Source organism: Oryctolagus cuniculus, chromosome X (genome assembly GCF_051225735.1).
Source record: "Oryctolagus cuniculus isolate XC-2025 breed Fujian yellow rabbit chromosome X, ASM5122573v1, whole genome shotgun sequence".
NCBI classification, from domain to species: Eukaryota; Metazoa; Chordata; class Mammalia; order Lagomorpha; family Leporidae; genus Oryctolagus; species Oryctolagus cuniculus.
Genome location: NC_142888.1, coordinates 85,103,198 through 85,127,803, shown reverse-complemented (window position 1 = coordinate 85,127,803; position 24,606 = coordinate 85,103,198). Strand labels below are relative to the sequence as shown.

General features: G+C 48.9%; 1 protein-coding gene across 16 annotated transcripts in view; it reads right to left on the bottom strand.

The window, feature by feature from the left end:
• Positions 1-24,261, bottom strand: part of TSC22D3 (TSC22 domain family member 3) — a 69,350-nt gene extending 45,089 nt beyond the window's left edge. The window contains exons 1-2 of one of the 16 annotated variants that reach the window (XM_070067462.2): positions 24,181-24,261; positions 22,037-22,448 (exon numbers count right to left, since the gene is read on the bottom strand). In XM_070067462.2, coding sequence (XP_069923563.1) covers positions 22,037-22,356 — 320 coding nt within the window. In that variant the 5' untranslated portion in view covers positions 22,357-22,448; positions 24,181-24,261. Of the gene's footprint in view, positions 1-3,598; positions 4,345-22,036; positions 22,463-22,709; positions 23,157-23,286; positions 23,521-23,585; positions 23,788-24,115 lie in introns of those variants that run through there. The other 15 variants (XM_070067459.1, XM_070067456.1, XM_070067461.1 and 12 more) reach the window with 15 other exon arrangements.
• Positions 24,262-24,606: the final 345 nt, after the last annotated feature.

The window sequence follows — 24,606 nt, the reverse complement described above, 5'->3', positions numbered from 1 at the left end:
CTTACTTTCTTTTAAACTAATCCCCAATCAACAGTCAGGACTGGATCAAGCTGCAGTCAGGAGCCCAGAACTCCATCTGGGTCTCACAGGGACCCAAGTACTTGAACTGTTTCCCAGGGTGTGCATTAGCAGGAAGCTGGATTGGAAACAGAGTCAGGACTCGAACTAAGGCACTCCAATATGGGATGGGATGTGGTGGCTCAATCACTGGGCTACAATACCCAGCTGGGCCAAATTTATTTACACAGGATCTATCACAAACTCCTGGCAGAATTGAGAACCTTCTTGTACAGTTTCATTTTGTACACATTTCCCAACACATCTTGTCTCATTCTGTCTGGAAATCAGCACAAATCCATGAGAAATTGCCATAGGGACCTATTTCCTATCCTTCAACTGTGGCTTTAGGCACTCAGAGGATTGTGATCTCTTGACTTGCTTCCCAGAAACACCTCCTTAAATTTGAGTGGAATATGCCCTGGTGAACACAGCTAAGAAAGCAATGGAGGCTGGTGAGGACAGCCCCATCAGCTCCCCGGTGCCTATTTCCCCATGTGTGCCAGAGCATGGTAGAGACCATGCCCTCGACCAAGGGAAAGGCCTCCTGCTAATCTGGAGTGTTGAGTGTCATAGGGCAGAGAAGGACACCCGAGATATAAAAATAGCCAGTTGTGCTTGCACTTGGAATAGGCTGTCAGAGGGGGACTTCAAACTAGGTGCACATGGAAAAGGCAATCTCAAACCACACTGTAATGGCTCCTGTTACCCATTCTCCCGCTCCTCTTGCTTCATCTCTGTTAGTACACACAGTGTAGCTGCAAGTCCCTGACACTAGTTATTTGTCTACCATTGTCAAGCTCTTTTCTCTAAGTTAATTCTAAGCAGATTCACCTTTTGAAAATGCCTCATCCTTACAAATAATATTTTTGCAACCATAGGGTATATGTGCTAGCCACATTTTCCTCTAATACGTGTTAAATAAATATATAGGTATAAAAATAGAAAAAACAAAGTTAGTTCACATAGCACCTAAAATCATCTTGCACACCACGAGCGTATGTTTACCACACTTGGGGAAACAGTGCTCTCTGTATAGTGCACGCAGATGGTCCCCACCGCCAACAAGCACGGCTTTATTTCCTTCTCCAATGTAAAGCCGGCAGGGCTTTAGACTGCTCCAAATGGCCAAGATGCCCTCCTGAGCCTGGCTCCTTCCCTCCTTCCTCTCAGGGCCAGAGCCCTGGCCGTTAGGATTTTTCTCCTTTCAGGTGACAGCCCCAGCCAAGGCTGGAGTTTGCAGCAGAACACAGGGCCACTTATTCCCGGTCAAGTGTTCCTTCCCTCGAGCTATTTCCCTTGCCCAGAATTCCACACTAGACTTCACTTAACTCGGCCAGTGTCCTCTGCGGAATAGACTTCCTCTGCCTTGGCCCCAGGGGCTGCATCAGCTGGAGTGCCCCAAGCCCACATCAGTAGCCTGTCTGTTGGCCCACTGCTGACACCGTCCCTATGAAGCACATGGTGGCCCTAGCTGGAAACCCTGTCTTCCTTGACACCTCCTCTCCCCGTGCCTGCTTTCCCGGTGGTCAGGAAACAACGGAGGACTGCATGGGGAACATGAGAGGAGGGGCCAAAGCATTCTGCAGGCAAGAAAGATCCACGCAGAGCTGTTTGACTCAGCAGATGGCCCGACAATCAGGGCTGACCAATACGGGAACTAGCCTGTGCTGGATGCCGTCAAGCTGAGGCAGCACGTCCACCCCCTGGGGACACTTTAGAAGAGATGTGTGTTTGGCCAGAGACAAGTCCCTCAGTGGCTTACATCTTTCTTGGTTGTTGTTAAACAGATAATCATCCTCCATCCCTACCCCTATCACCTAATCTAGCCTGGAAGCGCTCTGTGTCTCTGGACACGAAGTCCTTCTTAGAGGAGTGGAACTGTTTGGAGAGAGGCTGGGCTGAGGTCAAGAGATCCACTCACCTGACTCCCAGGGCTCCCAGTGGCCTTGAACATCTACCACCCACAAAGTGAGACCTTCTAGTTCAGTGGAGCCCAGCCTGAAAACCCTCTGGTGAGGAAAAGCAAGCCAGGTGAGGATCAAAAATCCTACAATCTTTGAAAGACACATGGAGAGTCTTATTTGTGACCTTGTTTAAGATTTAACTTCACTTGGGTCAGGGCAGTGACACTATCTTAACTTCACTTGGGTTAGGGCAGTGACACAATCTATTCCCACCTTTTTCTTTTTGGCCTACAAATGTTTTCCCCTTATTTCACTCAAATACACCTCCACCTTTGCCTCTCCACCCCTCCCCTAGACTTCCCTCCCTTTTATTCCTCTTCCATCCTCAACCCTAAGGCCAAGGAAGACCCTAAGGGCCCTGTATCAAGCAGCATTCTTTGAAAAACCATCGTTCTATAGAAATTTCAAGATTCTTTCCAATCTTAGGAATCTATAATTGATTAGTATCAATTGAGTGGCCACAAAAAGTTATTGTTGAAGAAGTGAACTGAGCCAAGAAGAAGGGGGGCTAGCATCACGGGAGCAAACTGGATGGTACCAGGGTGCTAGGACCACAGGCAGGTGTCTGGACAGGTAGAGAGAGGTTCCTCTTGTCCCCACTGCAGTTTCCTCAGCAGTGGAGATGCTGGTGGGTGTGAAGTTGGCAGACGACACTGTAGATGATCTGCAAAATAGGGAGCCCCAAGATATCATGTCTGGCCTGGTAAGGAGCTCTCTGGTTAGTGAAATGTCACCTGCTATGGTTTATAGACTCTCATCACATAGCCCAAGGAGAGACGACCAAGGTTGAAGGAATCTGAACTCAGTCTAATGTACTAAATATTAACATCCAACCCACCCAAGCCCACCAGATTTTGGTAGTTTGTGCATTATTAGGGGGACAGTAGCTATATATAGTGGCCATCAGATTCTCAAAGGGTTCTGCATTGAGTCACACGGCAGTGGGTCTGATAAGAGGGGTGATTTACCAAGAAAACAGGTTTTAATTCACAGGGCCAGTCCAGTTTCTCTTCTTAGGCTGTCATTTTTATCTCAACGTGAGCATCCGAAAATCCACCCCCATCCCCCTATCACCATCACAACCCTGCACCCCCCATTCAATTGAAAATTTCTGCAAAGAACTTAATAAATGTATTCTGCATTCAGCACCTGCATTTTGAGGTCGATAACATCAGTCACTGGGAGATATTTGGTTGAGAGGTCCATTAACAGTTGTACATTAATGACATCCCCCTGGTTCTCAAAACACAGCATATTCCAAGCCTTTCACTTTTGAGTTTTGAAAATCTAACCTAAACCAGCCTAAACCTCCCCTTGTGGTTTTGACTCTTACATGTTTACCACTTTCTCATTCTTTTTATTTTTGCTTGTTTATGTGAACCTTCTTTGCCCCACAGCATCTTTCTGACATTCAGAGGTTCAACAAATTATTCAGGTTTCTATGCATCTTATCCCACACATCAAGATTTTATAATATCTGAGTTGAAAAAGACCCTGGAGACCCTCTTGTCTCCCCCCTGCTGCATTATGTAAATGGGGAAAGCAGCCCACGGAAGGGCAGGGAGTTTACTTACTCAAGCTCAAGCATCAGATTGGTAGGAAAGTCTGGACTCAAACTCAGATCTTCTGGATCCAATTCTGATCCACTTTCTACCACTTCGAGCTGTAGCTCCTCCAGGAATTGTGCCTCCTGCTCGAGCTCTGGATCCTCCCCGAGCTGGGGCTCTTCCATGAGCTGAGGTTCCTCCGGTCTTTCCACCTTCATCTTGCTGCTGCGCAGGGAAGGCTTTGATTGCCTGGCCTGGGTCAGCTCCCTCTTCTTTCTCACTTGAGGGCTCTGTCTCGGTTTTGCTCTCGCTCTTGCTCTGGCTCTCTATTTCATTTTCTCTCTGTAGCTGCAGGGCTAGGGCGGGAGCAACTGGAAACTTTTTCCCAGGCTCGCAAGAAAATGTGCTCAGGGAGCCTCGGGGCCAGCCTGGGCTGGCTCAGCTGTGGAGGAGGAGGGAGGAAGTTCCCGGCCCTCTGTGCCTTCGGGGCTCTCAGGCTCAGAGGGAAGGCTGCAGCTCCTGGGGCAAGTGCTGCCCTCGGGATCCTCTGCCGAGGCCGGGCCAGCTTCCTAAACTAACTCCCAGACTGAAGGGGAGGGCCGGATCCTCCGGGGGAGCCCAGACGGCGGCTCTGCCAGCCAGCCCCTGTGGTTGGAACTTTCAAAAAGACCAATGTTTCAGCAATGGATTTCTTTTCCAATCTGAACAGCAGGCCTTTCTGTCCCCCTTGCATGACTGTGGCTGTGGCATGCAGCCCCGGCCTGAGCCGAAGCAGGATTCCAGGACCAGGGCTTCATAACACCCAAACCACTGGTCAATTCCATTAAATAAAATCAAATAAGAAAACACCGTTTTTGGCATCAGGTGGGTCTAAAGCTGGTCTCCTGGCATGGAGATGTTGTGTACCTACTGGGATGGGATGTGCACAGCCGTCTAGAGACGAGAAGTCGGAAGCCCATTGGATTAGAGAATCAGGAGACCCGGTTTTTCTTTCCAGCTGATCACTAATTGGCTGCTTTGTTTGGGGCAGGTACCCACCCTCCTTTGGGCCTCAGTTTCCTCATTTGGAATGGGAGAGGTCAGAGTGGACAGCCGCAAAAGTTCTCCTGAGCTTCTGCGTCTGTGTCTAAGGCACATGTGAAGGAAGAATGTGTCAGCCACCAACCCTGAGAAGGAAGCACAGGGTCTTGAAGAGGCACTTTCCAGGCCCATGGCCCAATGAAATCCTCCCCTATTTGGTAGCCATGCCACTAGGGCACCTCAGAACTTCTGTAGGTTCTGATATTCAGTAAACATTTCAAAGGTCGGAGCAGCTCAGCCCTCGGCAGGGAAACCAGAAGAGCTCTCAGCTACTCTTATTCCTGAGTGTGATTGAAGAAGGTTGAGAGAGTAAGCCTTAACAGCAAAAAAGCTTGCTGGCCTGCACTTCAGGTGTCAGGTGTCAGCGGGCTCTGGGTAGGAGAGGGTACATGATGGACAGCGTAAGGGGGGGGGATTTAGTCAGCGGGGGGCCGCAAGGCAGTCCAGATATCCAGATAAGGTTTTGTGCAGGATCCACATACGACTTGGCCTAATAATAATGAAGGGCCACTCAGTGCTTTCTAGGAGTGGCTTTTCACTTCACTTTCCTAACCACATGGCCACCAATGTCTAGACAAGGAAACTGAGGTCCAGAGGTTGTCCCTTGCCAAAGTCAATGGTTGTCTATCAGGAGCACATGGTGGCTCATGTCCTCTGCTGCTTGCCAGCCCCTTTAGGGTGTACCAAGTGTGCAGAAACCCATTCCGGCTCCCCACAAGTGCCCAGACCTCCTAACCCTCTGAGAGAATGACAGTGAAGAGCAGAGTGGAGCCCTGCCTTGCTTAGGATCCTGGCTTGCCAGCAGCAGGCCCCTGCTCAACAGCCCTGGGTACACCTTGCAGCTAGTACTAGAATATACTACTGAAGCCTTCCACATTTACAGAGGAGACTGGGGACCCAGCATTTTGGAGACATGGCCATTTCTGGGGGCCAATTTCCAGTGTAATTTTCAGCGCATTGTGTTTTTTTTTTTTTTAATTCTCTTTACTGACCTCCATCCTACTCATCTGACAGGTGATGAGCTCTTCAAAGTCTTCCTGATCCAGATTTTCAGCTGATAGACATTATGATCTTTGCAGAATCATTCTGCCTAAATCAAGGCTGCCTCATCTTGGCAGTGAGAAAATTTCCTTGGGTGTTTACTTCTACCTGACAGGTTTTCAGTGAACCAGAGGAGTTTCAAAATCTACATCTTAGGGCATTGGGGGTGACTGGGTTCATTTTGCCTTTCCTTGCTACTGATTTTGGGTAAGAATAACTTGCAGCGGGGCAAAAGCAGTGCTGCAAAATCTTAACAGAGTGAATTTTCTTTGGCAGATTTTCTGATCTCAGATGAAGTCCCTGTAGCCTGTGCCCTTCTTGCTGCCTTGTCCTTTGCCTTCATTATGATCAATTGTAATGACATCGTTATTTGTGTAACTATTATTTGGCATCTGTCTCCACTTCTGAATTCTAAGTTCCCTAGAGCAGGGATCCTGCATGGTTTGTTGCTTGCTCTTGGATCCCCTATGTCTAATCTTCATGGTGTGCATGAAGGAGAAATCGTCCTCCTTCACAAGTCCTGGGGGTGGGCAGTCTGGCTCCAATGCCCTCAGCATAGGCTACTAGGCTACTCAAACTGCTGGAGTGTAGCGGGATGGGGCGCTTCAGTGAGACTAATTTAGTCAGAGGACAAGACTGAGAATGCTATAAGGGGCCCTAGCAGCTCCTTAGTGCATCCCCCCACATCATGATTATATGCTAGTTTTAATCGGAGTTTACCTGCCATTTCATTGACATTTTCATTACAAAAATATTTTCATGAAAAAACAGCCACTTTTCTTTTTTTTTTCTTTTTTGACAGGCAGAGTTAGGCAGTGAGAGAGAGAGACTGAGAGAAAGGTCTTCCTTCTGTTGGTTCATCCTCCCCCACCATGGCCGCTTCGGCCAGCGCGCTGCACTGATCCAGAGCCAGGAGCCAGGTGCTTCCTCCTGGTCTCCCATGCGGGTGCAGGGCCCAAGCACTTGGGCCATCCTCCACTGCACTCCCGAGCCACAGCAGAGAGCTGGACTGGAAGAGGAGCAACCAGAACAGAATCTGGCACCCCGACCAGGACTAGAACCCTGGGTGCAGGCGTCGCAGGCAGAAGATTAGCCTAGTGAGCCGCGGCGCCAGCCAACTTTTCTCATTCTTATAAGCACCTACCCCTGACCTCTGTGCTTTCACCCCTGTTTGTCCCCTTCCATCCACAGGCCTTATAAAGCCAGCCTGCTCACACTTTTATCCATTTCTTTATCACTACTGTCATCACCTTCCCCATATTTGTAAATTACATATAACATCCCTTGGTAATTTCATCTAGCTTCTCTGACTGTTTGTAGTCAGGAAGTTCTTTCTGCTATCTAATCTCAATTCTTCATGCTACAGTGAGGCCTGTTTCCTCTTGTTGTGTTCCTGGGGTGGTTGGGAAACAACGAGTCACCATTTCTGTGTTGTGACTTGTACTTAAAGATCGATCTCTCTCCCCTCCCCAACCCCTGCCACCTTCCATTCCACCATTAAACTTCTTCTAGGTCAATAATCTTGGTTCCTTTAGCTTTGCCCCATAGGTCCCACGAGGTCCCAGTTTACCTCCTGCTGGCTAACGGAGTCCTGTTGGCCTAATAAGTCCTATTAGCCTTATCCTGACCCTTAACAATTGGATCCCCTTGGATTATGCTGACCTCTCAGCCTTGCCATTGTGGTGGGGCCACCTCTCTCCATGAAAGCTCCTTAGGGCCCCTTGATCAATTTCTTTGCTCCTCTCACATGTATAGCTTCCCTTCCCTTCCACATTCAGTTGTTTTTCTGCCTGGACAAGTATTGCACGTTTGCAGCCCAGAAAATAATGTAAACATCGTGGGCTCCAGAAAGGAGTGCAGCCTAAAACCCTGGGCCCCACTGCCTCTGTACAAGGAGAAGCACTCATAGCCCAGGAGGAAGCCTGCAGAGGGCAAAGAAAATCCAAATGACCCCTCCCTGTATTTTTTTGTTTTTGATAGTAAATAATTTATGAAAACAAATTTTCCTCCCCACAGGCTATATCCACTTTATCACTAGTTTCCAGGGTCAGCCTTTACACATTTCCATATTGTCATGGACTATTTTTAACAAAGGATGACATTAAGTAATAGTAGCCCCATGGGCTTCAAACTCATCTCTTCCTCTTGTCATAATGTTGTCTGTTCTCCCATTTTAGACCTGCTGGCTGCTCACGGCCTGGAGAAGTCCCTTAGAAAGTCCTATGTCCAAAAATGTCTCCTTTGGCTTGGGACTGACTATTAGAATTTTAGCATTAGAGATTCATTTCTTTGGCTTGAATATCACTTCCTCAGAAAGTTTTTTCTGATCCTTTGTCATACTCTGACAGAAGGCTATTCCTTTTCCCTCTTGACACTCAGTTTGTAATTACACATTTACTATTGTGACTATCTAGTTAGCATCTGTCTCCCTACACCCCACTGACTATTCCATGACAGCTCAGACCTTGTCTTTTGTGGTTCCCATTGTATTCCCAGTGCCTAACACTGAGCCTTGCACATTGAAGGTATACAGTGAAAGTTTGTTGTTCACTGAATCTGTGCATGAACTTAAATGTGAATTATCCAGAGCACTGGTGGGAAAGGATGTGGACACAGCTGAAGGCCCTAGAAAGTGAGAACAGAGTGTCAGGTATGAACAGTACGCTCTTTCCCCAGGTTCCCTGGGGCTTGTTCCTTTTGCTCACCCCAGATTTCTTTCTCTTCTTGTCAGCTTGAAGCTTCTCACCTTGCTCAGCCTTATCCAAGGGTCTTCATTCATAGGGCATGCGGATAAGAAGGGTTTGACTCAGGTGCAAGCTGGGCTAAAATGATACCTAGCAGGGTTGCCAGCAACTTTTTCCAGAGAGACTTGGGTGAATGGTATATACACTCTCATAGCCGCATCCTGACACCATCCTGCTATGGCTTCCTACCTCAAAAGGAGCCTCATGTAAACTGAGGCCAGAGAGCCACAGCCCCCAGGCTTCTCTAGGGCCTACCTTTGACTTCACCCCCCAGTTCAATCATCCTGGTTCCAGCTGTCTTTCTCCAGTCATAAGGGAGTCGTACCTTCCTGCTCCCAGGGTCTGAAGGCCTCCACCTACCCAGGGCTAATGCAGGTTGCCAGTGAGAGGGTACTAGGGTCCAGCTTGTTCTGCGTCACAGAGGGGCAATAAGGGGGAAGGGCCATGTGGGCCTTTTTCTCTTGTTCCTGAAGCTCCGTGATTCTGGGTTCCTGCCCAGGGAGAACCAGAAGTGTTCTCAACCCACACCCGCCCCTTCTAACCCAGGAACCCTGCTCGACCAGTAAGTTTCCCCTGCCCTTTCCCAAGCAGAGCTCTCTCTGCCCCCCTCCCCCACAGCCATAGCTGCTTCCCACCATGCCAAAGCCAACCCTTTCTTGAAGGCCCTGCTGGAAGCTGCTGCCATAAAGAGACTCTCCCTTCCTAGTTTGTTTTGCCACCGCCCAAGCTCAGGACTTGCAGACCCAGGGAGCAGTAAGCTTAAGGCCTTGCTCACAGCAGTGGGAGCCTTAAGTGGCTTTCAGAGGCCTGCAAAGCTCCAGTGCTTTCTTGCCCACAGGTCTTGGGAACAACTGCTCTACTCCCCAACCCGCTGCCCCCGGGTGCTTCCTTAACTCCTCACACCCAGGTCCCAGCCTCTGACATCTCCCTTGTCCTCTGCGATGCTTAGCAGGATAGGCACTCAATAAATCCACAGTCAGCACTCAATAAGGAGCAGACCCTTGGTCAATAAATGATGGATTGATTAATTGAAGTGCTTGGTCACTCAGTCCAAGGCTGGATGAGGTGCTGCCGTCATTCATTTCTCTGTGCACCTGGGCAGGCAGATTATGTTGCCTTAAAATTGAGCAGAGGTTTTTCCTTATTCTTTCTTTTTCCTTCACTGCAATTGACTATGAACCCAAAGGGTGGAGGGGATAAGGAGAAGCAGGGCCTGGAAACCTGGGAAGGAGAGGTCACCACAGAGGGAAACTCTGCACCTCCATCTCAGGGCCCCTGACTTTCCCTGGATGCTGACTGCAATCTGGAAGACTTAGTGTGCCCAGCTCTCCTGAGCCCTGGGATGGAGGTCTTGGGCTTGTCTGAGGACTCTGACTCTGGATACCAACCATGCCTGCTAGTAATTCTCATGCTGCCTTTTTGACCTTGTTTTTTGTTTTTTTTTTTTTGTTCGTTTGTTGTTTTAACTTTGTTTTCCTGATTCCTCCTCTCTTGCTTGAACTGAAGAGAATGTCCTCTCCTTTTCTGAGCTTATCTACCACTTACCTGTTAGCAACACCGTGGGGGAAGGCTGGGGCAAAAACAAGGGAAGAGAAGAGGAGGAGCTATTGGTTTAGTCTCAACTCTTGAGCCAATGGAATGCTATATTGATGGAGATACTCTGTGCTGTAGTTAGTTGGATTAATTTACTACTGAAATATGTCATAGAATCCAGCAAACCCGGCTGGCGCCGTGGCTCACTAGGCTAATCCTCTGCCTTGCGGCGCCGGCACACTGGGTTCTAGTCCCGGTCGGGGCGCCGGATTCTGTCCCGGTTGCCCCTCTTCCAGGCCAGCTCTCTGCTATGGCCCGGGAGTGCAGTGGAGGATGGCCCAAGTGCTTGAGTCCTTGGGCCCTGCACCCCATGGGAGACCAGGATAAGTACCTGGCTCCTGCCATCGGATCAGCGCGGTGCGCCGGCCGTAGCGCACTGGCCGCGGCGGCAATTGGAGAGTGAACCAACGGCAAAAGGAAGACCTTTCTCTCTGTCTCTCTCTCTCACTGTCCACTCTGCCTGTCAAAAAAAAAAAAAAAAAAGAATCCAGCAAACCTGATTTCGCTGGGGGTCAGTTGCACCAAGCCAGTAATACACTTTTTTGAATAGGCCAAGAGGAAAGCAAAGAATCATGGTAAATTTGGTCCAGCCTGGAAACTCTGAGACTCTGTGAGAGAATGGACTGGGAATTGGCTCTTGAAGGGCCCTCCTTTAACCAGCTCCTCCAGCCTCAAGGAAACCCTTCCATCTGACATCAGTAAGGCTGGGGGTCCCCAGAATGATCCCTGGACCAAAAGTCACATATGCACAAAAGGAAGAGGAACTTCTAAGACCTATTCTGGGCCCCCTCCATGTACCAGGTGGTCTCTTTAGCAGGTGACAGCTGGAGCCCCCACCTCCAAAATGTCTCAGGCCAAACTAAGTCCATTCTTGCTCTCCTGTTTGCTCATGTTTGCTGCTTATGGGGCAGAAGGGGTATCACCGTCACAGCCTGGTACGTATCTCTGGGGAAGTAATTTTGGGGAGAGAGTATTCTTTTCCTTGGGAAGTGTGAAGACTATGGTGACTTGGACCCCCACTAGGCTTTTGAATGCTTGGCCCCATGAAAACCTGCCACTGAGCAAGCAGAAGCTTGATATATCCCTATCTTGGCTTTGTTACATCAGGTATGCAAGATATGAGTCAGGGCCCTCAGGCTGGCCTAGGCCCAGCCTAGTCTGAGAGTGAGGCTGAACAGCAGCACTGAATGGAGGGGTATCATTGGAGGGGAAGTAAGCCAGAAAGGAGCTGCTGGTATCACTTCCCTTCCTCTCACTTCTCACCCCCTTCTTCCTCAGGGATAGCTGGAACCAATCACCTAGATATCAGAATCCTGGCCAGCCCCCTATGCTATGAGCAGCTGCTCTCCATCTCCCCTGAAGAAGACAAGAGGAAGTGGGTTGAGTACTCAAGGTTATTTTGTGAGTAAATTCTTCCTTTGAGGAAGGATGGGGAAGGTCCCTGTGGTGCTATGTCCACAGGCAGGGGCCCAGTTTCAGGCTGAACCTATTTGAGGAAAGTGGCTCCCAGGAGAGGAAGGCTGATAGCATGCCTGGGTCATCACTGACCAAACCTGCTTCCAGCTCTTGTGTTCTCGGGGGCTAGTGTCTGCACAATGGGAAGCTTCCCATTCAGTCTCCTGTGCTGGCTGGGATTTTACACTTCTTAGACCATTTCCAGAAGGGCGACAGTCACTTTGGGGCAAGGATTTCCAGCTAGAGGATACAAGTGAACTTCATTTGCCTGCTGATAAGATTCCCTCCTATGTGGAATAGCACTCGGGAAAGCTTGATTTCTTTTCTCCCAGACCCTATCTTATTTCTGCTTGAGCTTCTTAGCTAAGCTGGATTTCAGCATGGTATACGATGGCCTCCCAAAGCCATTTTCCATGACCTGACTCCTCATCAAACCTCGGTGGCTCTGTGGCTGGGATATAGCCTTCTTGCCATCACAGGATCTCATGGGGTTCTTTGGAGGGCCTTGTCTGCCAAATCTGTGGTACTACAGGGAGGCCTTAACCCTTGTCTCATTAGAGCACGCACTGGGACAGCACAGTATGTCCTGGACTGTCATTGCTCTCTCTCTCTTCATCTAAAAGGGAAATTTATCTTCCTGACCCCTGTGGTCATGGAATGCTCTCGTTAGAGTGTACTGAGTACACAAAGTGCTCGACCAAATGAGCCCAAGATTTAGTCCCACTCAGCATGCTGGTTTCTCTGGGGCTCAAGAGGCTATTACACGACACTGACCAATTTGTTATGTAAACTCAGTCAGCCATGGCAGATTATGGCTTTGCAGTTATCTTGAAGGATGCCTTACATAAGTGGAGAAAGTTCAGGTAGAAGTAAAATTGCGATGCACAAACACAGCACAATGGCCAACACCGGGTGCAAATGCAGCCAGCTACATTCCTCTCAACCAACCTACAAGGCAGGGGCAATTACTATGTTTGGACTCCATCACTCAGGGGGTCCAGGAAACCCTGGCAGCCTTGGCCAGACATCTATCTCCATTTACTCAGACTCCCTGGCCTTCAGAACCAGGTCTGGAAAGGAACCAACATCCTACCTGGGATTGAGAGCTTGTTAGTTTATCTGGAAGTTCAAATATAAGCAGGAGTGTTAACATTCTCTTCAGGCAGGGAGGGGAAATAAGGTCACCCTGGAAAGAGTTATTTTCTAAGGCATGGGCTCACATGAGCCCACTCCTGGCAAAACCGAGGTGCAGATCAAATTAATGATCTATTCTTTCCATTGTTCATCAACAGCAGCCAAACCTCTTGAGCTCTCATGCCACCCAGAACCCCAAGCATGGACTCCAACCCTGTCTTTCTACCTGTCTTCCCCCAACATGGCTTTCCCATGTCCTATTCCCATAGTTATCTACTCCTAGTGAGTTGTCACCCCAACTGAAGGTCTGAGAAACAAATCCACATAAAGTAGTCAGTGATAAGCAGTGATGCCGTAGGTTGCTCTTTAAAAGGTGCCCTAGAACCTGGCCGTTCATGAGATACACAATGAAACTTTTTTTTTAAAGATTTATTTATTTTTTACTTGAGAGTCAGAGTTATACAGAGAGAGGAGAGGCAGAGAGAGAGAGAGAGAGAGAGAGAGAGAGAGAGAGATCTTCCATAAGATGGTTCACTCCCCAATTGACTACAACGGCCAGGACTGCAATGGCCAGAACTGCACCTATCTGAAGCCAGGAGCCAGGAGCTTCTTCCGGGTCTCCCACGCGGGTGCAGGGGCCCAAGGACTTGGGCCACTTTGTACTGCTTTCCCAGGCCATAGCAGAGAGCTGGATTGGAAGTGGAGCAACTGGGACTAGAACCGGTGCCCATATGGAATGCCGACGCTTCAGGCCAGGGCATTAACCCTCTGTGCCACAGCGCCGGCCCCCACACTGAAACTTTTATCTGTCCACAACTTAGGAAGATTGCATGCCGATCGTTTCCCCCTAAAACTTCTATTTCCAGCTGGCACCATCACACTTAGTTCAAATTCTTGGCTTTCTTTTCATAGTAATCACAGGTAGCTGCAGCTGACTCAGGAGGGGGGCATTCCCCCCCAACAAAACAGATGTTTGCTCATTTCATGATAATTACTACATGTGTATGGTCTATGAGCAGAAGACTACAAAACTGTGTACAACAGTAGGTGCTGTGCAATGCCATCATCAGGTGTATACCCAACAGGACTGAAAGCTGGAACTCAATAGGATGCTTATATACCAATGTTTATAGCAATGTTCTTCACAGTAGCCAAAGGTGGAAACAACCCAAGTGTCTGCTGATGGATAAATCAATAAAATGTGGTATATCCATATGATGGAATAGTTTTCAATCATAAAAAGGAATGATGTACTATTGCATGCTACAACATGGTTTAACCTGGAAAACATGTTGAGGGGAAGAACCCAGCTACCAAATGTCATGTATTCTAAGATGCCACACATATGAACTATCAGGAATAGGCAAATTCATAGAAATAGAAAGTAGAACAGAGGTTACCAGGGGCTAGCACTGTGGCATAGCGGGTAAAGCTGCTGCCTGTAGTGCTGGCATCCCATATGGGCGCTCGTTCGAGTCTCGGCTGCTCCACTTCCTATCCAGCTCTCTGCTATGGCCTGAGAAAACAGTAGAAGATGGCCCAAGTGCTTGGGCCCTGTACCTGTGTGGGAGACTGGAAGAAGCTCCTGGCTCCTGGCTTCGGATCAGTGCAGCTCTGGCCATTGCGGCCAGCTGGGGAGTGAACCAGCAGATGGAAAACAGACCCCTCTCTCTCTCTCTGCCTCTCCTTCTTTCTCTGTGTAACTCTGCCTTTCAAATAAATAAATCAATCTTTAAAAAAAAAAAAAAAGAATAGAGGTTACCAGAGGCTGAGTTATCGTTTAATGCAAATGGAGTTTCTGTTTGGGATGATGACAAAGTTCTGGAAGTGGCTGATAGTTAAATAGTATTTTGAATCTATCTAATGTCATTGAACTGTAAACTTAAAAATGGCTGTAATTTTATGTAATATATATATTTTACCAGCATATATGTATTAAATACAATATAGACACATATAATAATATAATACACATGCACGCATGCACACACACACACACATACACACAATAGTAGATGCTGGATAGGGTACCAGGCTTACTTACCAGTGAAAGGACTGGCCATCACATACTAGTCTCATAACACATGCAATTCATATCTGTGCCTTAGCTAAAGATAATTTACATAATTTACATATCAGGGTTCTCATGAGGTATCCAAACCATAAATATTAACTTTGAAAATGCATTTGTGTTTGTAACAGAAAATGTCCCTTAATCCAGACCACTAGACACTCAGGAAATAGTTATTTTAAATTACCTTGGGCTAAGGAAGGACTTTCAAAGCTTGATACCAAAAGCAAAAATTACAAAGGCAAAGAATGATAGACTTACCCAAATAGAAACCCAAAACCTTTTTACAACAAAGAATTCCATCCTCAAAATCAAACGGTAAATTAGTTGACAAAGGGTTGCAATCTAATTCAAGGTTTCTCACGGTGTGGTCCACATAGCAGTGGTGCTATGGGAGAGGGGCTTTCCACAGAATATGGACAGAGAGCTGAGTCTTAAATAGTATTATTAGAGGCACTATAGCAGGCAGCCCTTCAAATCACTCCATACAAGTGGCTACCTCCTTGGAAGCCAGAGTGAGGAATATGTAAAGATGCAATCATTAGTTCTACAATTCACTTAAAGACACACAAATGATTTCTTATGCCAAAATTTCTTAAAAACCTGATGTCAATCTGGATCCTTCCATTTCATCATTATATATCAGCTCTATAGGAATATTAAATGAATTAGCACATACAGAGCAATTAGAAAAGTTTGCTACTATTATTGTTATTATTGAGCATGAAAGAGTGGGAACCAGTTAGTGCCACTCTAGAAGCTTAAAGGTGAAATTTTACGGCTTTTCAAGCTGGAAGGGAATTCAGATTCAGAGAATTTCAGAACATTCTGGGCAGGTGTGCTCTGAGGCCAAAGGCAGAATACAGCTCATTAGGAAGTACTGGGGGAAAAAATCTTAAAAAAAAATTGCGAAGTTACAACAGTCACAACAGAATATTGCCAAACTGCCACTCCAGCTTGCTACATTTTGCAGGTCAGAGAATGAAGGTCCTTTAAGTTTCAACTTAGGAAGCTTTTTATTTCTTTCTTTTTTAAGATTTATGTATTTATTTGATAAGAAGAGAGAGAGGAGACAGAAAGAGATCTTCCAACCATTTACTCCCCAAATGGCCGCAAAGGCCAAGGCTGGGAGAGGCCAAAGCCAGGAGACAGGAGCTGCATCCGGGTCTCACATGCAGGTGCAGGGGCCCAACTCCTTGGGCCATCTTCCACTGCCTACCCAGGCACATTAGCAGGGACTTGGATCAGAAGTGGAACAGCCAGGACTCAAATCCAGTGCTCAGACATGGGATGCCAGCCTTGCAGGTGGCAGCTTAAACCTCTGTGCCACAACACCTGTCCCTTCCATGAACTTTTTAAAGACCTCTCATATGCATGGATTTCACATTCAAAAAGGTTAATTTATTTGAAACCAGAGCTACAGAGAGAGGGAGACACACACATGTACACACAGACACAGACACAGACACATACACATACACAGACACAGACACAGACACATACAAAGAGAGAGAGAGAGAGAGAGAGAGAGAGAGAGAGAGAGAGAGAGAGAAAGAGAATCTTCCATTCCCTGGTTTACTTCCCAAATGGCCTAAATGGCTGAGCTGGGCCAGGTGAAACCAAGAGTCTGAAACTCTGAAACTCTATCACGGTCTCCCATATGGGTGGCAGGGGCCCAAGCACCCAGATTATCCTCCAATGTTTTCCCAGGTGCATTAGCCTGGAGCTAGATCAGGAATGGAGCAGCCAGGACTCAAACTGGCATCCATTTAGGATACCACTGTTGCAAGCAGCAGCTTATCCACTGTGCCACAATGCTGGTTCCCTACAATTTTTTTTTTATCAAAATAAGCCCATCTTAAAATTCCATTTTCTACAAAATTTCTGAAGTGCCCTTGTAGCTCCATTTATTTTCTATTTATTTTTTAATGATTTTATTTATTTGTTTGAGAGCTCGAGTTACAGGGAGAGGGAGAGACAGCGAGAAAGGTACTCCATCTGCTGGTTCACTCTCCAAATGGCCGCAACAGCCAGAGACTAGCTGATGTGAAGCCAGGAGCCAGGAGCTTCCTCCGGGTCTCACACGTTTGTGCAGGGGCCCAAGCACTTGGGCCATCTTGTACTGCTTTCCCAGGCCATAGCAGAGAGCTGGATCAGAAGAGTAGTAGCTGGGACTAGAATCAGAGTCCATATGGGATTCCGGCACCGCAGGTGGAGGCTTAGCCCATTATGCCACAGCACCGGTCCTATAGCTCCATTTAACTTAGAAACTTCACGAGCCTGGGAAACAGCGGAAGATGGCTCAAGTGCTTGGCCCCTGCCACCCACGTGGGAGACCTGGATGGAGTTCTGGGCTCCTTGCTTTACTGATGCCATTTGGGGAGTAAACCAGCAGATGTAAGATCTCTCTCTCTCTCTCTCTCTCTCCCTCTCTCCCTCTCTCTGCTGTCACTCTGCCATTCAAATAAACAAAAATAAATCATTTAAAAAAATAAAAAATAAATCAGCAATTTCAGGGGCCCAGGGTTGTGGTATAGCAAATTAAACTGCCACTTACGATGCCAGCATCATATATTGGAGCGCCAGTTCCAGTCCCGGCTGCCTTGCTTCTGATCCAGCTCCCTGCTAATGTCCCTGGGAAAGCAGCAGGACATGGCCCAAATACCTGGGCACCTGCACCCACTTGGGAGACCCAGGTGGAACTGCAGGCTCTTGACTCCAGTCATTGTAGCAATCTGCGGAGTGAAGCTGTGAATGGAAGATCTCCCTCTGTCTCCCCTCACCCTCCTGCCCTCTCTTTATTGCTCTGCCTTTCAAAATAAATAAACCTTAGAAAAAGAAACTTCAGCTGTCTGTCCAGTATATTCTATCTCCCTCCTAAGTTTTCTAGTGTTGGAAGCACACATGACAAGATGAGATCTCCTAATAATAGGGTGAAGACCCATCCTAGTTTCCCTGGACCAACTGCAGTTTGCGCACCCAGAGTCCTATGCTTTAGGACCAGAATGATTGGTCCCTCTACTTAACAAGGACATTTTGACCATTTGGAAAGATTCTGGGCATCCATTTACCTCTGCTTAATAGGAAATTCTTGAGCGTTCTAATAACTTATTTAGTGTTCGTTTAGTTCTTCATTATTCTTAACAATTCTTTCTTCATAGACCATTCATACACTCCAACTGATTTCAGTTCTCCAGAGTCTTGATTCGGCTTTTCATTATTAGGCACCGGGCAAGTTACTTAATTTTTTCAAGCCTCATTTTCCTTCTTCATAAAATAAAAATGGGTGATTATAATAATATCCATTTCATCAGATTGGTATAAATATTAGAGATTATGTAGATACGTTTAGTACACATTGGAAATGTGCAATAACAGTTAACTATTAATCCTTCATAGTTATTAGCTACATAACACAAGATCAAAGGGATAATCTTTAAAACACTTCTCCCCGGGGCTGGCACTGTGACATAGCAGGTAAAGCCTCCACCTGCAGTGCCAGCAACCCATATGGGTGCCAGTTCAAGTCCTGGCTGCTCCACTTCCAATTCAGCTCCCTGCTGGTGCGCCTGGGAAAACAGCGGAAAATGGTCCAAGTCCTTGCACCCCTAAACCCATATGGAAGACCCAGATGAAGTTCCTGGCTCCGGGCTTCAGCCTGGCCCAGCCCTGACTGTTGCGGCCATTTGGGGTATGAACCAGTGGATGGAGGATCTCTCTCTATCTCTGCCTCTGTCTCTCCTCTGTAACTCTGACTTTCAAATAAATAAATAAATAAATAAATAATTTTTTAAATATTTATTTATTTGAAAGAGTTACACAGAGAGAGAAGGAGAAGCAGAGTTCGCCGCTGGTTCACTCCCCAGATGGCCGGAATGGCTGGAGCTGCTCCAATCCGAAGCCAGGAGCTAGGAGCTTCCTCAGGGTCTCCCACACAGGTGCAGGGGCTCAAGGACTTGGGCCATCTTCTACTGCTTTCCCAGGTCATAACAGAGAGCTGGATTGGAAGTGGAGCAGCTGGGACTCACCGGCACTGCAGGTGGCGGCTTTACCCACTACGTAGCAGTGCCAGCCCCTAATAAATAAATCTTAAAAAAAAACACACTTCTCCCCAACAATTTAGAAATCCCACTTACATAACCAATAAGCTACATGCCCATTACCACTGATTTGTACGAGTATGCACAGTACTGTCCATCAGGACTTCCACCATACTATTAGTTACTGCACGTAGTTAAAACTGAAAAAAATGATTTTGATAGACAAAACTAAAGTTGTACAATCTTTACATGGGAGGGCCCAGCACTGTGGCATAGTGGGAAAAGCCTCTGCCTGCAGTGCCAGCATCCCATATAGGCGCCGGTTCAAGACCTGGCTGCTCCACTTCCGAACCAGCTCTCTGCTATGGTCTGGGAAAGCAGTGGAAGATGGCCCAAGTCCTTGGGCCCCTGCACACACTTGGGAGACCTGGAGGAAGCTCCTGACTCCTGGCTTCAGATCGGCGCAGCTCCAGCCATTGCAGCCACCTGGGGAGTGAACCTGCAGATGCAAGATCTCTCTCTTTCTCTCTCTGACTCTGTCTCTCTGTAACTCTGCCTTTCAAATAAATAAATAAATCTTTAAAAAATATTTACATGGGACTACACCAATAATTAAGTAGTTATTCAACAAAAAATATCTTTATTGAATGAATATTGACTGTGTAAGTAGATGCTGAGGGAAAATCAAGCAAGTAAAACACAACCCTACCCTCGATTTGCTTACACTCTTGTGTTCCAAGGAAACCAAGAGCATTAAATGGGAAGCCAGGGACAGGACAAAGCAGACATAATTCAAGCATGTGGCCTGCCCTTCTTCCTAAGCATATAAGAGCCCTTGAAGCAGGGGAATGGTCTGCAAGAGGGAGGTGAGGAGTAGGGGGTGTACAGTGGGTGTTAGCCTTTAAAAAAGCGGACAAAGGAATAAGACACCCAGACAGGGGCCTGGAATGTCAAATAATTAGATGAAATAGGAGTAAAAACAATGTGTGAAGATAGAAACCCAGGGAATTATGTAAAGTAAAAAAATAAATGTACACTTAGGAGAAAGCTGTGGCGCTCTGGGCACTAGAGAAGCCCCATGACCAGCAAGAACGGCCTCATAGTTCGCTACTGAGCGTGACACTCTGGAAAATAAACTGTGTTCAGAATCTGCAGTCTTTGAGATCCTGGTTGTCACAGAAAGTGAGAGAAAGCCGTCCTGCCGAAACTATAAGGCTGTTAGTACAGGACCCTGTCACTCCCCAGCCTCAGTGAAGCCTGACAGCTTAGCTTGCTGGTTTACTCCTCAGTGGTTTGGAACGCTGAGTTGCTCAGACCCCAGGAGTCAGGGTGCTCACACATACTCCAACAGTTCACCCCCTCCTTGAACCCAGGCCTTCAATGTCCTCCACCCACTCCCCCTGTAGCATTTCCCTGCTTTGGCAAGAACCAAGCGTCAATAAACTGGTGTCAGTGGAGCAGGTGACAAAGGAGGTCTCTCCATTTAAGAGAACCAAACAGCAAGGACGCTCTCGAGGTGTGGCACATGTGAACACCTTGATCTCAGGTTCTCAGCCTTAACCTCACTCACCAGGGTCCGACCCTCCTAGGCCCAGAAACAGAGAAGGCACCCCATCTCACGCCAAAGCCAGAGACAGAGTCTTTCTTAGTTGGGGGAATGAAATGCGACAGGCACTCCCTCCGGGGTTCCCCGACACCCTCCCCCGCCACTCTCCAACTGAGCCCAGCTGATCATTAGGAGCCTGTTAGGGATTTCGCTCCGTGGGGTTTCAGCGTCTGCGGGCTGAATACACGGGTAGTAATCTTTCACTAAAAGTGAAGATTCCCTCAAAACCTGTTTCATCCATGGATGGGCTTATTTTAGACAATGAGATAATTTGATGCCTAAAGTGAAATAATAGATGTCAAAGGGTTTCAGTGGCATAAAAAAAGAAAAACACCCGAGAAGTACAACTTGTTAAAAGGACACTAACGAAGTCCGCAGCCTTGTGGGTCTCTGCAGGAACCACTGGGGGCTGGGGCGAGGGGAATGCGATGGTGGATTTGGCTTGGGACAAAGGAGGTAACCTCCTCTAAGAATTAAGTGAGGGGAGCTCCTGCTTTTCTCAGTACCTTTTAAAATTCCCTACTTACGAGAGCTCAGAATTTTCTTATAACTTTGGGCATAACACCTGCCCATGACCTACAGACTCCCAGAACCAGAAGGAGCCTTAGAGAGACCCCAGACATCAGGCAACTTGCTCAGGCTCATACAGAAAGGTAGAGCCATAACTTGTACTACAACAACCCAGGTCTCCCACAGTGGGGATGTCTTTCTCTTACATAACCTGTCATTGAGCAAGAATTAAATCCACCCCCAGACACACATACCCCGGTGCCCTGTCTCAATGGTGCTAAGAATACCAAAAAAAAATCTCACAGCTGGCTTTCCTGAAGTTGCTTCTCCTGCCTCTAAAGTGCCTCTGTTGTTAAGTAGTACTCAGGAGAGCAGCTCAGCCTCTGGACAGCACTGTGTTTCTCCCCTCCCCTCTCTCTTCCTTGCCTCCCCAGCAGGATTTCTAGAAAGTCTGCCCTGTACTTGAACACAAGTCTGCTGCAAGAACATGGATTTATCCACCTTCCCGCCACACACAATTCTTGGGGTGCTCAAATAGATGTCCTAGGATGCTCCCTAGAGTTGCTTTTAGCCTACGTTTGAAACTGAAGGCTCTGAACCATGGAGGGGGTGGGGTCCCCTAATCCAGAGTCTCAAAATATTCTCTTGGTTTTTCTTATTCCTCGCCCTCTCCCTCTCCCCTGCTGCCACCAGCAACAGCAGCTTAATTTGTCCTGACATTTTACTTGCGCACTGTCCGTCAGGGCACTCTAATTTAAAAGCCCTCACAGTTTCACTCCCAGTTTGGACGTTTAGACATGGGCTTTTGAGAACGGTGAACCTGAGTCCCTGGAGGAAGATGCACCAGCTGAATGGCCAAAGGGGCTGTGGGAATGTATACAATTGAGGAGGGAGGAGGGCTAGCTTCCTCCAAGCCTTCTGGGCTCTGCCCACCTCCTGGGCCCCAGCGCCCCCCGCGGAGAGCCTCGGCGGGCACCCTTCAATATAGCCTCGCACCTGCCGGGGCCTCCCTTCAGCAGCACAGTACCCCAGGTATGCTCCAGGTCCGGTCATGCTCGGGAGCCCGTGAACCTGATCTCCCCGGGGCCCCTCCTGAACTTCCTGGTTGCGCCTGTGATCGGAGATGAGGGTCCAGCAGAGGCTGCGGTGAGCCGGGCCGCGTCCCCCCTCCCTCCTTGCCCAGGCACCCACCTGTGGAAGAAGAGCAGGATAGAGAGCATGGTCTGGTCGATGTTGCGGTTGCAGATGCCCTCGTTGATCAGGTAGCAGGGGTCTCGCAGCACGGGCTCTAGCGAATCCTGCCGCATTATGTTGTTGAGCTTGTCGGTGTTGAGGTTCTCGAAGACCAGTTTCTCTTGCAGCTGCCGAAAGTTGCTCACTGTGGGGCTGCCCGGATTGTTGTTCTCCCCACTGCTGCCTTTTTGGAGCCCGCTGCGGTGGGCCAGGTCCAGGCAGCAGTTGCAGCAGTCAAGGCCGACAGGTGAGCGGCACTCGATTTTGGGCTGGGCCATCTTCCCAGACTCGGGGGTCGCCTGCTCTGAAACTTCAGGGGCGGCTGGCAGGTGCCCACCCGCCGAGCTGGTCTGAGGGGACTCCAGGGTGCCTGGAAAAGACAAGCTGTGAGAAGAGTTGGAAATGAGCGCCGCAAGCCAGCCACCCTGGGCTCGGCCCCCTTCTGGTTGTAGTGCCGGGGGTGCGAATACAAACAGCTGGACAAACAGCTCTGAGCGGATCCTTCGGGCTCACTTCCTCCTCTTCCTCCTCCTCCCCCTCCTCTTGAGGCCGGGGCCGCCCCCCTGGGGTGCCACACGCGGTCCCAGCACAGTCCCAAGTTTCCTAAGTGTGAGCGGGACTCGGGGCGGACCTGCGGCGGCAGGAAGGGCGGGCAGCAGGGCAGAGGGAGAACCGGGGCGCGCCCTCGCTCCCTCCCTCCTGAGCTCCCTCCCTCCCTGGCTCTCGGGCTCTCCCGCTCCCTGGGGCTGTGCTGGCTGCGCGGTGGCAGGAGCCGAGAATGAGTGAGGGAGCGAGGGATCTGCACGACCCGGAGCCAGCGCGGAGCAGTGACGGCGTGTAAATCACCTCGGAGGGGCCGGCGGAGGACGCCCCTCCGTTGGTTCCCCGGCGGGCGCGAGCCCCGCCGCGATCTCGATCTCTATCCTGCCCCACGCCCCGCCCCGCCCCTCCCCACCCGCACCCTAGCACCCACGCTGCGGCTAGCACCCTCGCCCTCGTGCCCGGCGTCTCAGCTAGGGCTCTGCCAGCGCGCGCGGCGCATCCTATGCCAGAAATTGACAAGCGTCCTCCCCCCCTCAACCCTCTCCCCGCGCCGCGCCACTTGCTAACGCCACCGCCGCCGCCGCCGCCGCCCCCGCCGCCGCCGCCGCCGCCGCCGCCGCCGCCCCCGCCGCCCCCGGGCCATCGCGCCACCCTAGTTCACTGGCCTCTCGGGGCTCGAGTTCCACAAGAGGGAAAATATCTTTAGTCCCACCAGGGATGGGTGCCCTTGCAGGAGGGACGCCACTTTCGAGCACCCCGCCGGATCGTAGCCCTAACTGCCACCCTCCACGAGGCCGTTTTTTTTTTTCGATGGCGGGGAGGGGTTGCCAAGAGTGCGGTTGCCTCTGCGGAGAGTCGGAGGGCGCCAGGCACACATCGGGAGTACCCAATAAACGTCTTACGTAAAACTCACGGAAGCACACTCAAACTCTCAGTTTCTGTCCCTTTCACCCTCTTCACTTACTGTCTTTCCTCCCGATCTGTTTTTCCCCCAATTTGCTGTCTCCCGTCTTTCCCTCAAGTCCTCCCTGAACCCCGTCTGAGGCGATCTCGGGCCCGGCTTCCCGGAATGCCAGCTTCCCGGCAGGTTTCCCTCAACTCTCTGCTCTTTTCGCTCCGCTCAATCGTCTCCTTCCTTCTCGCTGATTTCTCTCATTGTGAAAATCTTTTCCTTTTTTCCCCTTTGCCTATTTCCTCTACCCGCGGCACCGCCCCCCATTTCCTCTCTTTGCCCTTTTTCTGGTAATTTTTTCTTCTCCTGTCTTCTAGTTCCTCATTCTTCTCTTTCCCCCTTTCCCTTTTTTTTCTCTCTTCCTTCTGCCTTCATTTCGCTCATTTGATCTTCCCGACTTCCCTCACTCCAGCAACCCCGCGTTCTCCTCACTTCACTTATCTTCCCCCGTTTTCCCAAATTTGTTCCATTTTCTTGTCCGCTTTTTTTTTTTTTTTTCTGAACCCCATCTGGCACCTGCGGTGATCATCCCCTGTCCTTACCCTTTTTCAAAGCTGTGAAAATTAGAATCTGAGGGGATTGGGGAGAGGAGTAAAGCACAGCACACCTGGAAGCTTAGGCTTAGGGGCTCTGAGTGAGGAGCGGATGGTTCTGGAACTGAGGTAAAGTGAAAGGGCAGATCTGTGGAGAGAGCAAGGCACTCTGGTGCCTTGGGTCGTACCCCAGCTTTGTGAGATGTAGGGATGTGCTGGGTGGGCAAGTGGCAAACTTTAAGGGTAATTCAGGACTCGGAGACTTGCAATACTTTCAGTGTGTAGGATTCAATAATTATTTGTTCCTCCCCCAAAGAAAAAATATTCAAGATTTTCCGTTTTAATATCAAACTCAACTAGATTTCAATTTCAGTCAGCCCTCTCCACCCCCCTGTTCAGCTTGCTTCATTCACAAGCCCGTGACTTTTGAAATAAAGCAGTGTATACTGCCACCTTGTGCCCCAGGCGTCCAACAGTCCCTGCCTACGCCGCTCAGTCAG